This window comes from Lithobates pipiens, unplaced genomic scaffold (genome assembly GCF_037356315.1).
Source record: "Lithobates pipiens isolate NorthernLeopardFrog02 unplaced genomic scaffold, aLitPip1_a1.2 Scaffold_23, whole genome shotgun sequence".
Classification (NCBI taxonomy): domain Eukaryota; kingdom Metazoa; phylum Chordata; class Amphibia; order Anura; family Ranidae; genus Lithobates; species Lithobates pipiens.
In genome coordinates, this window is record NW_027507785.1 from 113275771 (window position 1) to 113294318 (window position 18548).

Sequence of the window (18548 nt, forward strand, 5' to 3'; positions counted from 1 at the left end):
AGAACAAAATGATTGGGTTTAGAGAACTGCATGTTGGAAAAAAAACGTATAAGTCCTTATATTGCTAAAAAAGTATTAGTACCATTAATAGATGAGGAGATATGTTGTACACATAATACTTTGCAGTGTTAATGTAAAAAACACTCTTCCTAATGTGTACCTGTCATCACTGGGTAACAAAGTGAAGGTATCGGTCTGTGGACCTGATCATATTTAGATTTAGTACCAGAAATTAGGGCTTAAAGTAGGGTTGCAATCATACCAGTTTTTTAAGACCAAGTACGAGTACTGATACTTTTCCTCAAGTACTCTGGGATACCAATTACTGATACCTATTTTACAGTTTTTTTTTTTTTTTTACACTGTACCTTTAACTTTTTTTTTTGATTAATCTTATTGCAGTTACAAGGGATGAACAACATCCCTTGTAATAGCATGGGCCATTACAAACCCTCTTTATGGTAAGATCTGGGGTCTATTATACCCCAAATATCTCCACTGGCCTCTTGCTATTCTTGCCACTTATAAACAGAGGTGATGGTATATAGATGGGGAGGGATATATACAGAAGTGATGGTATATAGTAGTGGTACACCAGAATTTCGCCCGAAAACTGTGTTTTGGCAGATAATGGAGCGCCAAAAAGGAGACGGGGTGGCTGACCATTGCGGGGGGTGTCATCGTTGCATGCCGTAGTCCTCCTCCTCCCTCCTCCTCACTCAGATCGGCGATCTCCGTGTGTCACAGAGCTGAATTGTCCGGGCGGCAGCAGTAAAGATGTCTCGCCTCTGTGATAGATGGCACACTAATCTAATGGCGGGACATTGAATCAGCGTGACGTGATCACAGGAGGTGGGACATTGTTACTGTGGCTGGGAAATTCAAATCCAGCTCCGTGACACATGGAGATCGCCGCTCTGATCCGGACATGCACAGGCAGGCTGCATCTGACAGGCACAGGCAGGCTGCATCTGACAGGCACAGGCAGGCTGCATCTGACAGGCACAGGCAGGCTGCATATGACTGGTAGGCTGCATCTAACTGGCACAGGCAGGCTGCATCTGGCAGGCACTAGGTAGGCTGCATATGACTGGTAGGCTGCATCTAACTGGCACAGGTAGGCTGCATATAACTGGCACAGGTAGGCTGCATATGACTGGCACAGGTAGGCTGCATATGAATGGCACCGGTAGGCTGCATATGAATGGCACCGGTAGGCTGCATCTGTAGGCTGCATCTGACAGGCACCGGTAGGCAGCATCTGACAGGCACCGGTAGGCAGCATCTGACAGGCACCGGTAGGCAGCATCTGACAGGCACCGGTAGGCAGCATCTGACAGGCACCGGTAGGCAGCATCTGACAGGCACCGGTAGGCAGCATCTGACAGGCACCGGTAGGCAGCATCTGACAGGCACCGGTAGGCAGCATCTGACAGGCACCGGTAGGCAACATCTGACAGGCACAGGTAGGCAACATCTGACAGGCACCGGTAGGCAACATCTGACAGGCACCGGTAGGCAACATCTGACAGGCACAGGTAGGCAACATCTGACAGGCACCAGTAGGCAACATCTGACAGGCACAGGTAGGCAACATCTGAAAGGCACAGGTAGGCAGTATCTGACAGGCACAGGTGGAGTCATCCCTCCACTAGGGGGCGGGGTGACTATCATTTGGAAAAAGCTCCTCAGCCTATGGGTGGGCAGGGAAAGTTTACAAGGAGTGGGAGGGGAGGGATAAAAGCAATTACAGCCAATAGAAAGCAGAGGGAAAAGAGCAGGAGGGAGACAGCTGAAACGTCAGTTGTTAATGAGGCGACACTCCCTTAACAGCCGATAATTATTTTGTATACATTTTAGCTGTCAGCGGGGGAATCCCACTGACAGATGAAAGAACTGAACCTGGAGGTATCAGTTTCTAGTATTGGAGCATTTACACCAGTACCAATACTCGTGCAAATGCTTAGAATCGGTACAACCCTAGCCTAAAGAAACCTAACTTGGCTGATACTTGACATATTATGGGAAAATTAGAACAAAAGCCAACTAACTTGGTTGGAATTTGTTCAATTCTTGGGAAAATAGTTAGATAACTTGGCAGGTATTGAGCTAGTTTGGAAACATTAGGACAAAGGCAACCTAAATAAGTAGATATTTGGCCAGTTAACGGGTATTATTTTAAGGAAAGAAGGTGGTTTAAGCCTTGTACACATGGAATTTTACACTGAAAATTGGTTAGTTCGGTAGGAACCAGACAACTTTCTGCCTGTGTGTACAGCTGTATGTTCTATGAAAGCCAGTCTCACACCCGGCTTCTGTTGAACGGGCATGCTGGAAAACATCAGTGCTGGCAGCCAATGGCTGTGAGTGCTGATCAGTGTATTATGGCTGGGGGACAGTCCCCCTCTCAGAATACAATAGTACAGCGGGTGAGATCGCTACACTAACTTGGGTTGGGTTTAACGGAAAAAAAAAACTAGCGTGTACTCAGCGTAAGACTTTTAAGCCATTTTTTTTTTTTTTTACCAATAATGCTTCATTTATTGATTTATTGTTTTGTTCTGTCCCCAGAACAAAGCAATGTATCTACTATATCACAATCCTAATGTTTCATTTTTACACGTTCGGTCACCTACTGCCAACTTTTAAACTTTTATATTGAAATGGAGAGTACAAGACAACAGGTTGAAGATCTTTGATGCGTTAAAGAGAAATGGGTGATTTCTGATAAAGATCCAGCTAAGAATAGACCTAGTTTACCTTTTTCACTATTTTTTCAGAAATATCACAGCGGTTTTTCAAGGCTTTTAAAACTTCAGATATTCCCATAAGCATTCCATTATTTGTTTCATAAAAGCTACCATCCAGTGGAACATCATGAACAAATGTCTGTGTAAAAAAGAACAAGTACATTATTTATATCTATCCAACAAGATGGCAGCAAACAACAAAAAAAAAGTCAGGTTTGAGAAAAATGTTATGACTTATGGGTCAAATTTTCTTTGTTTATCACATTTATCATTGTCAATTCGCATAAAGTGTTTGCATAGTCAAAGCTTGCTTTTTTTTTTCCCAGTCAGGAAGGCCATAGACAGATCAAAATTTGATTATTATTGATCAATCGACTTCAGTATAACAAGCCTGTCTGTTTTTGTGCGATCACTGCCGTCAGAATACAATAGCACAGCAGGAGGGATTCCCCCATCAATACTGACCGTTATAGGCGAAATGGAGCGATTTTCTTTTCCTTAACCCTTTTTAATTCATAATCTATGGCAGGGATATGCAATTAGCAGACCTCCAGCTGTTGCCAAACTACAAGTCCCATCATGCCTCTGACTCTGGATGTCAGGCTTGTGGCTGTCAGAGTCTTGCTATGCCTCATGGGACTTGTAGTTCTACAACAGTTGGAAGTCCGTTAATTGCATATCCCTGATCTATGGCTTGCTTTAAAGTTAAAAAGCCATGACAAGTTTATATTGCTGTCTGTGTCCCCGCTGTGTTCTCTCTAACCTGTGTCAGCAAAATAGCATAATAAGAATGCCAAAATTCTGGTTGTCACCAGAACAAAAACTCAGGGGACATATTTTATTGAGGATGCTTGGGGTCTATTTATAAAAAATTGCTGTGCGAATGTCTCAAGCGCTCACACTGCTGTCATAAATAATCCCCATAACAAGCAACACCGATCAGTGTATGTGTAACGTTGCGACAACTGTCTGAGAGGGGATTTCCCCCCACCCTAAAGAGATTTCTTCTTACTTCCTGTTGCCTCTACAGAACAGAAAGTGAAGGGATGGGCACAGGCAGCAAAAAATAAACACTTGTCACCTCTATCCAAAACTAAAAAGAAAAGTTCTGGCTATACATAAACTTTTTCTAACGTATATAACAACATTATATTTTTGGTTTTTGTAGACTATTGTACTGTACCTGGTTGTACCTTTTGAAAAACATCAGCCAGTAAGATAATCCCAGCATGCTGGATTTATGTATCCCATTCAGTAAGTCTGTAGGCAACAGCTTCTCACCCAGAATGATGTGATATTTTATTGTGCTGTTATCCTAAAATACAAAGTTGGATTCAGCATTTAAATTAGATCTCAGTGTTCTTACCAAACATGCAGGTATAAAGAGGCATTTAAAATATTAAGTGCATCTATAATATCATTAAATAGATATACTTGCTTTCTGTAGTGCTCATTCATGTTTTTCCTCTAACTAAATCCCCATCTCCCATGACAAAAATATATGCAAAAAAATGCCATCAGGTGAAGTTTTAGGCTCCTTTTCATGTGTTTTGTAGCATTTCCTTATCTCCTATTGTAAAATGCCTGTTGTGTACAGAGCTCAGTAGGTCAAGCTGAAATTCTCAGTGAATGAGTCAGAGCAGTGACTCTTCCGCCACCCATTGCCCCTCCCTTTAGTCAGCTCCATCAGAATCTTGAATCAAAGATAGAATGTCTAAAAGAAAAAACAACCTATGCTGTGCTCTCTTTCGTTATATAACTCATAATGCTCTGGGATGCCTGCATCCTGGGTGCATCCTTCATTAAATGATTATTTGAAAACAATAAAAAAAAAAGAAACTATATGGGACATATTTATAAAGCAGTGATTTTGATCACCAAATATTCACTCCACAAGGAAGATAGACTTGCAGTGAGTATTTAGTGAATGTCACATTTACCATTTTATGAATATACCTCATAATTCTCTGGGATTCCCATTTGTAAAACATTTATTGTATATATAATTTTAAAAACAGATATAAAAATCAGTTAAAGTATAAGATGATTGTATTTGGGAAACCTTTGGATATTTATTTTATTTCAGTTTGGAATATGATTTTTTTTTGCTATGGGCTATTACAGACACTTGTATAGTTAAGGTGATTTAACCAAAAGGGAGGTAGGTAACCATCAGGGATCACACATGTGCAGTAACACTGGGGCCGCGTACACACGGGCGGACTGTTCGCCCAACTTAGTTTGTCAAACAATCCGACAAACAGTCCGCTCAAAATTTGCATGAGCGGACTTGACCACACACGATGAACGAACAGTCCGCTGAAAGCGTGCGCGATGACGTGAACGGCACGTACGACGGGACTAGAAAAACGACGTCCTATACACTGCAATGCAACCTTCGGCGTGTAAATCCTTTCTGAGCATGCGCGGAACTTAGTTTGACGAACAAGCCTACACACGAGCGGACTGTCCGCTCAAACCAAGTTTCAGCGGACTGTCTTACGGGAATTCCGAAAAACTTTGTTCGTCAGACTGTCCGCTGAAACTGTCCGCTGAAGCCCACACACGAGCGGACTGTCCGCTGAAACACTGTTCAGCGGACAAAGTTGGGCGAACAGTCCGCCCGTGTGTACGCGGCCTGAGATTTCTAAATACAGGCTGTGAGAAGTTTGCAGTAGTATGACCTAGGAAAGGGCTGAGCTTTCTACTTTCATATACAAAATAAACAATAAACAAAAAATACCAACAAGCCACAATGAATAATATAATTTAAATGCTTTCATAATTAAAATTAAAATGTAATATTTATATATAGTTACCAAGTTGCCAAATCCAGATTGATTGTAAAACCTTTTTATAGCGGAATTATCAGGGACAAAAATCGTATAGTGCTGTGATGCTTCAATTTCCTGAACAAGACCTGATTTCTGTACACAAAACAAGGAAGAAACGTTATACTTGTTTGCAATGACTACTAGGTTGGTCAAAGCTATTTGCTATTTGGGCTGTATTCAGCATATATAAAAGACCAACTCGAGCAAAAACATTTTATATTGTTTTGGAAAGAACAGTGGTTCCCAACCTGGGATTCTAGTTCCCTCAGAGGCACTTGACAATACATTTAGGAGTACCGTACTTTAAAATATTATATATATATTTAAGGCTGTGTCAGTGGAAAGTGATGGGCTTACCCTTCCTCTGTGCGGAGCTGCTTTTTGTTGTTTGTACAAATGGGTGCAGACAGGGCCACTGATAGGGGGGGACCACCAGTCCTCCTGTAGGGGGCCCAGCACACATGGGGTCCCGGACAGGGAGAAGGATTGGTGCGGCGGCAGAACCATGCCCTGTGCAGCTCTCTGCAGCAGCTGAATGCCTGTTTCTCTAGCTCCCACTAGATTTCAGCTGCGAGAGGGAGAGAAACACAGGGCATTGTTCTGTAATTAACCCCCAGGGTCGGCAATCATGTAAATTGCCCGCTATTTATATTTAAGCGTGTATACATGGGCATTTATATGTAAATTAGGTCGGCAACCCGCCGCAATTCATATGCAACATCATATGATATCATGCTACTTCTACGCCCATTCAGCCTGCCACCAGATACTACACTTGCACAGTGGGTTCAGCCCTGCAGAAGAAGTGAGTAGAGTGAAGGGGTTATTGCTTGGGAGAGGTACACATTGAACGGTGTACCAAGGGTACAAAGATAAGCGGCAGGGGATTGAGTGCACAGGTGAGCCTAGGGAGCATGTCGAAGTAAACAAAGAGGGGGGTGTTTGAGGTGCAGATGTAAGCAGAGGAGGTGTTTGAGGTGCAGAGTTGCATGAGAAGGGTTGGAGTGCAGAGGTTAGTAGAGGAGGGGTTTTAGGGGGGGCAGAGGTTAGTAGAGGAGGGATTTGGGGGGCAGAGGTAAGTAGAGAAAGGGTTGGGGGCAGGGGTTAGCAGAGGTGGGATTTGGAGTGCCGAGGCTAAAAGTAAAGGGGTTTGGGGGGCAGAGGTAAGAAGACATGAGATTTGGGGAGCAAAGGTTATTAGAGGAGACTATCCTGTCAGATAGAAATAATGGGGCCCGTACAGCCTAACAGCAGCCCTGGGTGCAGATACCGCAGCTGCACAGACACAGTCAAATTTCAAAATTTGATATGCCGGCAGGAGTAGGTGCATGGATCCACACAGGGGTTTATTCTTGCGTATAAATCAGTCATCTTCTAGATTTTTGTTTTTTGTTAAAGCTTAATTGAACAAATTGAAGTTAGAAGCTGATCAGCTATCATGCACCGCTGCACCAAATTTTGCACTCTTCAGTTTCAGTAAATGAACCCCAAAGTCATGGGTTTTCGCAAGGGGGGGCAAGGGGGGTCAAGTGCCCCCCCGGAAGTGGGTACACCGAGTGCAGTGAGGGCGCAGTGAGCTGAGGCACAGGAGGGGAACTGAAGCAGTCAGTGCTGCCTGGATCCTATCACAAGATCTGCACACATAGATCCTCTCAGTCTCCAGGAGCTGCAGGCAGCTGTGTGGAGGAGGGCCGCTGATGTCATCTTATGGAGCAGGAGCCTGGGAGAAGGGAATCTCTCATGCTTCTAAAATTAGGTCAGTAAACAGGGAGAATTGTACAGAAACTTTGTGCCCACCATGTGACGTATTGTGCCCACCATGTGCAGTGAAGTGACCATCAGGTGATGTATTGTGCCCAACCCTTTGCAGTGCAGTGACCACCATGTGATGTTTTGTGCCCATCATGTGATGTATTGTGCCCACCATGTGCAGTGCAGTGACTACCATGTGATGTATTGTGCCCACCATGTGCAGTGCAGTGACCACCATGTGATGTATTGTGCCCACCATGTGCAGTGCAATGACCACAATGTGATGTATTGTGCCCACCATGTGCAGTGCAGTGACCATCATGTTATGCATTGTGACCATCATGTGCAGTGCAGTAACTACCATGTGATGTATTGCACCCACCGTGTGCAGTGGCAACCATGTGATGTATTGTGACCACCATGTGCAGTACAGTGACCACCATGCGATGTACTGTGCCCACCATGTAATGCGGAGTGGTGTGCCCTCCGTGTAATGTGCTGTGCCCACCATGTAATGCGGAGTGGTGTGCCCTCCGTGTAATGTGCTGTGCCCACCATATCATGTTCTGTGCCCACAATATCACCTGCTGTTCTGTACAGTGCCCACCATGCAATGTGGAGTAGTGTGCCCTCTGTACAATGTGCTGTGTCCGCCATGTCACGTGGTTTGGTGTACCCATATGTAATGTAGTGTGTTGTGTTGTGCCCACTGTGTAATGTGCTGTGCCCACCATGTAATGCGGAGTGTTGAAAAAAAGGTAAGAGTAAGAAGACTAAGTAAATGGGGATCTATTCTTTGGGGGACCTGCCCTGGCCTGCTCTAAAGGGGGATCTATATAGGGAACCCTGGCCTGGCCTGTGCTTTATGTGATAATGACTAAGCCCCTCCCCTTCATGACATTGTCAAAAAGGGGCGGAGAATGGGCAACCTTAAAATGATGCCTCCCCCTGAAAAACGTTCTGCATTCAGATCTATGCAACGCTCCTGCCCGCATTTAAAATTTTGAAAGGACTGCGTCCATGCAGCCGCTCTGTCTGCATCTACTTCTATGGGCTGTATGCATACAGCTGCGAAGTTAAAGTAGAACTTTAGGCAAAACTTTTATTTTTATTTTGGATAGGGCAAGGGAAGGTTGTAACTCCTGTCACATTTTTTTTCCCCCATCTGTGTCCCCTTTCAGAGATTTCCCTTCACTTTCTGTCCGATAGGCAAACAAGTGAGAGGAAATCCCTGCAAATGAAGGGATCCCCAGGTCACCAGAACTAGTGTCTCCTTTGGAAGATTTCCCCTCCATCACCTTTCTGGGGACAGCCCAAAACACAGACAGCAGTAAAAATGGGTTCTAATCCCTCTCCACTCCATCCAAAATGAAAAAAAGGTTTTGCCTTTATATCGTAAGGGTCAAATCACACCAGTGCTTTTCTCTGCATTTTAGAGCAGCTGTAAAATGCAGATCAACGAAAGAACATCTGAAAAACAATCATTTCCAATGTGTCCTATTCACACCATACTGCTGCGCACGCCAACAGACGTCCAAAATGTATGTCAACAGACTTCAAAATATATGTGAACGGACATCAGCACACGATAAAACGCAACTAAAATGGATGGAAATCTACATTTTATTTTATTTCCATACATTTTAGTGAAAGTCAATGTGAATCACTCCCAAATGCTTCACATATTGGTTAAAATGTAACTACAGGTACTCCTCACTTAATGACCAGGTTTGCATTCCAACGACCAGGTCGTTAAACGAGGAGCCACAAGTAATCAATATTTTAAGCATTCTTAACTACTGTACTGTACTGTATTGTGAAAAAAAGGTCTAAACATAAAATTTCAGCTCAATAGCGTTGTTTTAATTTGCATAAGTACAGAACACAAATTAACAATCTGTACTGTACTGTACAATACAATGATGTATAGCGCGTTGTTCAGGTGGAGAGAGCTGGTCGTAAGTTTGAGTGGTTGGTAAACAAGGAGTATCTGTATTTTTAATTCTAACATTATACAATAGATAAGGTATTAAAATGTTTGCAGCATATAAATGTAAGAAAACATTCTACCATATTTCCACCATCAGCTTACTATGTATTCTTTCTTGGTTATATGAATTGTGCAAAACCTTGGCCTTACATTTTGTTCACCATCTTTTTGTATTCTCTTACATACTTAAAGGGAAACTAAATTTAGAAATACTGACCTATTCTGCAATGATCCTATGCCCACGAGGTCCCTCACCTGGCTTCTTCTGTGTGCTGATCTTTGGCCTTCTTGAGTGGCTGGTGTGGGTTGACGTACACTATATTGTCAAAAGTATTGGGGCATCTGCCTTTACACGCACATTAACTTTAATGGAACCCCAGTCTTAGTCTGTAGGGTTCCACCTTTACAGCTATAACAGCTTCAACTCTTCTGGAAAGGCTGTCCACAAGGTTTAGGAGTGTGTCTATGGGAATGTTTGACCAATGTTTCAGAAGCGTATTTGTGAGGTCCGGCAACAATGTTGGACAAGGTCTCCACTCTAATGCATCCCAAGGGTGTTCTATCGGGTTGAGGTCAGGACTCTGTGTAGGCCAGTCAAGTTCCTCCACCCCAAACTCGCTCATCCAGGGTAGAAGTTTACTTACCTGGATCTCTATTTTAAATCCTTCCCATGCTGGAACTTGCTCTAATTTTTTCAACAGTCCTGGTTTCCTTGGAGGTATATTTCCTAATGGTGGTAATAAAACCTGAGAGGACAAAATAGTTTAATTATAAGGTCTTAGGCATCAAACGTCATTGATAAAAATAAATTCCTACTATGTACATTCATATTATAGTGTAACACATGCACATTTCCCCATGCCTCTTTAAAAAAGCCTTAAAAAAGCCTCAGCTGCACTGATATCCCAAGCAAACAAGTATTTCAGAAATGTACGAAATGTTTTTTTTGCACAGATATACACTTTACATTTATTGGGTCTTTCTTGTGAAAGCTTGAGAAATTTTTTACCTCAGGTTACAAGAACCACTGTCATTTCTATATATTTATACATATATATTTATACATATATATATATATATAAAATATTATAATCAGCCTCCATATTGCTACAATAAAAAGTATCACTTGGCAATACACTTTTTAATTCCAAAATGTTTATCTAGCTAATGGGGATAATTGTCCATGAGGTAAACTACTGAAATCACCATTTATAAATGCATGTAGTGAACTTGGTGTAGAATTATTCACTTAACCACTTCAGCTCTTGAAGATTTACCCCCCGTCATGACCAGGCCATTTTTGCGATACGGCATTGCGTTATTTTAACTGAAAATTGTGTGATCGTGCGACACTGTACCCAAATAAAATGTATGTCCTTTTCCCTCCACCAATAGAGCTTTACCTTTGATGGTATTTCATCACCTCTGTTTTTTTTATGTTTTGTGCTATAAACAAAAAAAAAACTGACAATTTTGGAAAAAAATAAATGTTTAACCTTCTGCTATAAAACATATCCAATAAAAAAAATCGAATTTCTTCATCAATATGTAATCTGCTACATATTTTTGGTAAAAAAAAAAAAACCCCCAATAAACATGTATTGATTGGTTTGCAGTTAGTGTCTACAAACTATGGGATATATTTATGGAATTTTCTTTTCTTTACTAGTAATGCCGGCGAACAGTGAAAGTGACTAGGCATATGCAGATACAGTTTCAGATACCGTTCAGGTTTGGGAGGTATCTACGGTAGCTTCAGGAAAGCCTTAATATATTCTTACCTGTAGCAAATAGTGTCTGTAAAGGGTTTACAACCACTTTAAGGAGTCTGGTACAGTACTGTATGTGGGCAGAGGTCCGGGCAAACTGGTGGCTCCCAGCGCTTCCTTTAGATCTCGGAGACACTTCCAGCTGGGTGTGGAGGGAGTAAAATGCGTTCAGAGCACCCAGAATTGACGTCAACAGTTCCCAAGTGTCTTTGAGTTTTCCAGGAAGCTCTGGAAGCCACCATCACCCCCGGACCTCTGGCCACATACAGTACTCTATACTGTACACCAGCAGCTTTACTGTACATATACAGCAGTGGCTTTTCTGTATACACCAGCAGCTTTACATGGATGAACACCAGACTCTTTAACATTGTGGGTGTAATTTTTTTTTTTTTTTTTTTTTACATTAAAGCTGTGATCCTTCTTTTTTTCAAAAGAAAAGTGCAGGTTAAATTTGTTTTATTTTTACAGTACACATTATACTGTATTTTGTATTGCTGTAATCATTTGTATATGAATAAATGGTTGTGGAACGAATCATCTGCATTTCCATTATTTCTTATGGGGAAATTTGCTTGGATATATAGTTGCTTTGAATTACAAGCATGTTTCTGGAACTAATTATGCTTGCAAACCAAGGTACTGTATTACTGTATTTGAATCTCAACTCTTTCTATAATGAATACATAGATCTGATGGTAAAGTAAAATACTGTATATATCACAGTACTGTATCTAGAACTTATGGTAAAACATCCATGCCCCATATTCCACATTTCCTCACCATGTGTCACCAAGGGTTTTCTGTATTCAGGAAATAACTGAACTACAAGGGTGTGGTTAAAGGAATCCTGTCATAAAAGAAATATGAGCCTAAAAAATTCTCTCAGATTTCCTATAACCATGCCTAGTTAGTTCTGTCATGCGTTGTTGGTCTCTTGAAATTCCATGTTCCTGGCTGGCATGCTGGACACCAGGAGTCAGTGGAACAGTGTGGGTTATCAGCATCCGGGGCAAGACAAGTAATTTGCACCCCCTAACCTCAACTTACCCACAGCAGAGTGGCCATCCATGGGTATAGGCTGGTTGGAAAGAATGACAATAAATACATATTATAGGGGGAAACTTCTTATAATTATGCTGATTTCCCTCCTCTCAATTTTTACAAATCTCCCCCTCCACTCTTTAGAAATTCCCCCCAAACACCTTTTCACAGTTCTCACCTCTTCACAAATCCTCCACCCAGATTCTTCACAGATTTCACCTACGCACAACTCTCCCTTCTCCCCCACACTCTTCACAGCTTCCACCTCTTTGCAAACCTCCCCCCCCACTCTTCACAAATCCTCCTCCCTCAATACTCCACAGCTCTTGCCTCTGCACAAATCCCACTCCACACTCTTCACAGCTTCCGCCTCTTCGCAAACCTTCCCCTCAATCTTCACCAATTCTGACCCCCAACTCTCTGAATATCCTCCACTCTTCACAGCTCTCACCTTTCCAGAAATCCCCCCCAACTCTTTAAAAGAGTGAGACAATGTGAGAGAAAGAGAGAAAGAGAGAGAGAGGGTGGTGAGAGAGAGAGTGTGGGTGAGAGCGAGAGAGGGGTGAGAAATAGGGAATGAGAGACAAAGAGACAGGGGGGGATGAGAGAGAGAAAGAGACAGGGGGGATGAGAGACAGGGGGGGGGAATGAGAGAGAGAAAGACAGGGATGATGAGAGAGAGGGGGTTGAGAGAGAGAGGGGAGTGAGAGCAGGGAGAGATTGGGGGTGAGAAAGACAGGGAAGGTGAGAGAGGAGTGATAAAAAGGGGGTAGTTGAGAGATGGGGGAGAGACAAGAGGGTGGTGAGATAGAGAACTGGAGTGAGAGAGAGGGGATGTAAAGGAGAGAGGGGATGTAAAGGAGAGAGGGGATGTAAGGGAAAGGTGGGTAGGAAAGAGTGGGGTATGAGAGAGAGAGAGAGAGAAGAGGGTGAGAGAGAGGGATAGTAAAGGAGAGGTGGGGTGGGTAGGAGAGAGAGAGGGGTGAGAGACCGAGAGATGGGGAATGAGAGAGGGGGAATGAGAGAGAAAGACGGGGGATTAGAGAGGGGGAATGAGAGAAAGAAAGAGACAGGAGGGATGAGAGAGAGGGGGGATTAGAGAGAGAAAGACAGGGGATGAGAGAGAGGGGGTGAGACAGAGGGTGGTGAGAGAGAGAAGGGGGTGAGAGAAAGGGGATGTAAGGGAGAGGAGATGTAAGGGAGAGGGGATGTAAGGGAGAGGTGGGCTGGGTAGGAGAGAGAGAGGGGAAAGAGAGAGAGAGAGAGAGAGAGAGAGAGAGAGGGGAAAGAGAGAGAGAGAGAGAGAGAGAGAGAGAGAGAGAGAGGGGGGGTATGAGAGAGAGAGAGAGAGAGAGAGGGAGAGAGAGAGAGAGAGAATGGGATGATAGACAGAGAACAGAGAAGGGGATGAGAGAGGTACATCTGGGGATGAGTAGCTGCTTGTGTTATGAAAAATGTGCCTTCCTGGGAAACCCGGGTTGCCCCCTTCCTAACACATGCTCCGCCTGAAAATCCATGCCTCGTCCCGCTTCCCATGTACACAGATTACACTGTAAGCTGGAGTGTGGGACTTCCGTTGTCAGGATGGTAGCGACTTTGTTGCTGCAGTGTGTCGGGGAGAAGCTTGCTATTTCTAGATCATGGGGTCTATGCTAAGGGACAGGCAGGGAGTACGGCTGATTCAGTAAGGTCTGTGCCACTCCAAACAGACCGTCTGCCGCCACCCCCCCACCCAGCGCTACGCCACTGATGAGTTCTGATTTCACTTGCTGCATACATTTGAGAAGTCATTAATGCAAGCCATTGGTCAGTATGGTAGTCAAGCAACTAGATTTTTAATTTTACTTTTCTTTTTATGTATAAAGAAAACAATTGTCATAATTGGGCTTATGTGAGAATTAGAATATTTAAGCCATACACACACATTTCTTTCATTCAGTCTGCAGGAATCCGACAGCTTCCTCCATCCTCACTACACATGTGCAGATGGACAAATCTCCCCTGCCTGTTATTGTATTCTGACAGTAGCTGTAGCTGTTAGACTAAACAGAGAATGCACATGATTGGCTGAAGTCACTGTTTTCCCCAAAATTTTCTGCCCGCCTCCTTTAATATTCAGATCAAAGTTTGTTGATATGGGTGTTTCCAGCGGGATCACCTGTGGATCGAATTTCCAAATGATTCAGCAGAAAACAACCGAAATTCATCTATGTATAGCCAGCTTAAAATCTAAATTATTATAACTGCACATGCTTAAAGAGGAAGTAAACCCTGGTTGGTTTTCTTTTTTTCTTTTTTCCTGCAAAATAAAGGCATAATGTGCTAGTATGCATACTAGCATATTATGTGACACTTAGGCCGCGTACACACGGGCGGACTATCCGTCCAACTAAGTCCGTCAGACAATCCGACAGACAGTCCGTCCTACTTTTGAATGAACGGACTTGACCACACACGACGAACAGACAGTCCTCTGAAAGCTTGCGCAATGACGTGTACAGCACGTACGACGGGACTAGAAATTCGACGTCCAATACACTGCAATGCAACCTTCGGCCGTGTAAATCCTTTCTGAGCATGCGCCATACTTAGTCCGTCGAACTAGCCTACTCACGAGCGGACTGTCCGCTGAAACCAAGTTTGGACGGACAATATTACGGAAATTCCGAAAGACTTAGTCCGCCAGACTGTCCGCTGAAAAAGTCCGCTGAAGCCCACACACGAGCGGATTGTCCGCTGAAACACGTTTCAGCGGACTAAGTTGGACGGACAATCCTCTCGTGTGTACGCGGCCTTACAGTACCTGCAAACGAAGCTTGCATTGTCCCCTCTGTAGGCAACATCCATTTTCACCAGTCTTCCTTCCAGGGTCGCGGACTCCAGCTGGTTACTGGCCAGAGACGCATGACATCATCGGCACAGTATACAGTAAATATCTCCTAAATGGCGCACGTTTACGAGATATCTACAGTTCCTATAGGTAAGCCTTATTGTAGGACTTACCTATAGGTACAACTTACACAGGGAGGTTTACAACCTCTTTAAGGTAAAAAAAATGTCCCAGTACTTGCATCACCCCCCCCCCCCCCCCCATCTCCCTATATACATACGTGAGTCCCATCTCGATCCAGCGCTGTGCCCAACTACAGCAGTACTGTTCTCTGTTCCTCTCCTCACAGGACACCAAAGCTGCTGCTGTCAATCAAATCCTGTGAGAAGAGAGCAGGGGTGTGGCCAAGTTGTGCTGTGTGTGTCTATGGATGTCCACAGCAGGGTTCAGGAGTGTGCCCGCACGTGTGCCCCCTATAGCACACTATGGGTTCAGGTTCAGGGCTGCGCTGTGTAATACCATGGTAACTATACCATGTTTATTAGTTTAGGGGAAAAAATTAAGCCGTTGCAACTGCTTTAAAGTGGTTGTAAACCCTTACAAACCACTTTGACCTACAGGTAAGCCTAGATTAAGGCTTACCTGTAGGTCCAAGAAATATCTCCTAAACCTACACAGTTTAGGAGATATTTACAAAAAGACAGGCACCGCTGTCTATGGTGCATGTGCTGCAGACAACGGCACGCAGGCGCACTATCGCCATTAGCAGCATTACAAGTAAAAAAAGAAATAATAATAAAAATGCTATAAATCTATCCTCTATTTTGTAGGCGCTATAACTTTTGTGAAAACCAATCAATATACGCTTATTGCAATTTTTTTTTACCAAAAATATGTAGAAGAATACATATAGGCCTAAACTGAGGAAAAAAATTGTTTAAAAAAAAAAAAAAGTGGATATTTATTATAGGAAAAAGTAAAACATATTGTTTTTTTTTTTTTCAAACTTGTCACTATTCTTTTGTTTATAGCACAAAAAATAAAAACCGCAGAGGTGATCAAATACCACCAAAAGAAAGCTCTATTTGTGGGGACAAAATGATAACAATTTCATCTGGGTACAGTGTTGTATGACCGCACAATTGTCATTCAAAATGTGACAGCGCTGAAAGCTGAAAAATGGCTTGGGCAGGAAGATGCACTGTATTGAGATGGTTAAAAGAAGTGAAAAATGTAGGTAGGCAAATTGGTCATAAAGTTATAGTCATAATCAACACATAGAAATGCTGCTAAATTTGGCCTAGGCATTTAAGCATCAATGCCCCCTGGTAAGGAAAGGGTTAATGAACAACCAATATACGTAGACTGACTAAATCAATGCATTCTCAAATACAGTGATTCATTTAATGTACTGCAATCTGCTACGATTCCAGATTTTATTACTAACCTGTTCAACAATGAAAATAAATCCATTTGAGGCTGGAATATCTTGGGTGATAACATTCACATTATTAACCGTTAGATTCTAAAAAATAAAATAAGAAGATCCTTCAAATTCAAGCCATAAGGTTGGGGGTAATGCTGTCTGTATCAGAAAAATAAAGCCACTTTACAATAATGAGGTTAAAACATATCCACAGCCAAAACTTTTTTTTTATTATTTGGAGAGTTTAGAGAATAGATAAAATCTCTGATTTCTTTTTGCTGTCTGTGTACCATTGAGGAGGATTTATTTACTGCCAGTCTCAAGACACAACAGGAAGTGTGATAAAGCTTCTCTCAGACAGTTGTTCCCAGGGAAAGATTTTTTTCAATCTTTTTCGGTTCTAGCAACAACTCACAAATTTAGATTATCCCTAACTTTCTGTCTCAGGCCTGATTCACACCTATGCAGGTTACAGTTTGCATATTCCAAGTGCATTTTGCATTTTTCAATACACATTTTTGATCCACTGAAGTGTATGGAACAAAAAAACAGAAAAAAATCCCTCTCCATAAAATGCACAGGTGTGATCTACATCCATAGGAAACCATGTTAAATGGATCGTAGTGTATTTCTGCAAAACTGAAAATGCACTAAAAAATGCTTAGGTGTTAACTCAGGCCTTAATGTCAATGGTCACTGGGGCAAAAAGAAAGGGCAGAGCTCTTCAATGGGGACACAGACAGCATTAAAAGCCAGGCTGGGGGTTCTAACCCTTCCATATTCTTTCCAAAAAAGAAGTTGGCATTTAGATACATTCTAAGCTAGCAATAAACAATAAATTGAATTTAATAGGATAAAAAATAATGTGGAAAGTGCAGGTGCATACAGCTTTAATTCAGAATTCAGTTTGCAGGTGTCAGCTGAATCCCGATTGCTTGCTGTGGGTGATTGTTCTTGATACTTTGTTATGTGCCTTCTACTATAAAACAAATGGTGTACACATAGAAAAGTAGTTACCCCGTCAATAATTCTTATCTCCCATTTGGTTCTGGGATCCAAGGTAGCAAGCTCCTGGTTTGCATGCTGTTTTAGCTGATCCGATATGTAAGCTTCCTGAAGAAAGTGTGCCCTGTAATGGTCACATACATTACAATAATTAGATGCAAAAAAGACACTAGTAAAAACCAAGCCTAATTTAAAGTGTTTTTGAATATTAGATTTAGGTTAAAAGTTACCTAAATCCAAAAACAAAATGTAACTGCAGCGTACCACACCTTAGGTTTGGTGGCTGCATTTGTATTCTTTTTCCTCTGTGTGGACTACTGTTTGGATCAGAGGTGTTTTTTCAAAATCGACAATTAAGACATGATTTGAAGACCTGAGGTTGGAACTGACTGTTATTTTCCATTCAGTACCTATTTTGGACAGTATAGTCCAAGCAAATAATACCAAGGATCTCATCTCTAAAGTCTATACGCAACTGTTACTGTATCTAAACTGCTTCATAAAATTTCCGATTCCATGCAGGCAAAAATGGGAGATGGACATTGATGTGGCCCTAGAGGATATATGGGATCGAATAAAATGAAGAACGAACAGCTGGTTTCAATATCTCTGACCCATAGAGTGACCCAACATTTTATCCTATGTAGGAGTCCTACTGTACTCTCGAGCTGCTGTATAGGGTAGACAGGAAAGAAAACTGATTGTGTAAGATGTGCTCAATCTCCTGATTCTTGTTTACATCTGTTCTGGAGATGTCCAAAATTACACTGGTACTGGCGGGATGTGATAAATTCTGTATATGATACTATGCCTGCTCCAGATACCGTCCTATGTTTCCTTGGGTATATAAATTCAAACAACTTGGAACATGATGAGGCAGTGGGCCATAAGTCAATAGCCTCTTGTTGGGTTTCACTCAATCCTCCTACCCTGAGGGACTGGGTTTGGGAAATAGACTTATGCTCAATGTAATGCTTCTCCGACATTTGAAAAAGTATGGAAAAAAATGTATAGATGCCCCATGTTCTAATCTAAGCTTACATAAAAAGAGCGGGAATGCTTACCTTTTGTTTCTTTTTTTTCTTAGCATGGGCTAGCCTGTCATAGGAAAAACTTTTCTGTTGATAATATAGTATAATAACGGTTGC

At 42.4% G+C, this 18548-nt stretch overlaps 1 protein-coding gene across 1 annotated transcript in view; it reads right to left on the minus strand.

Annotated features, from left to right (window-relative positions):
• STAB1 (stabilin 1) overlaps positions 1-18548 on the minus strand; it is a 394908-nt gene that overhangs the window by 184785 nt on the left and 191575 nt on the right. Inside the window, exons 30-35 of the mRNA XM_077452219.1 lie at positions 17413-17524; positions 16417-16494; positions 9971-10072; positions 5570-5677; positions 3934-4065; positions 2761-2889 (exon numbers count right to left, since the gene is read on the minus strand). Coding sequence (XP_077308345.1) covers positions 2761-2889; positions 3934-4065; positions 5570-5677; positions 9971-10072; positions 16417-16494; positions 17413-17524 — 661 coding nt within the window. The remainder of the gene's footprint in view (positions 1-2760; positions 2890-3933; positions 4066-5569; positions 5678-9970; positions 10073-16416; positions 16495-17412; positions 17525-18548) is intronic.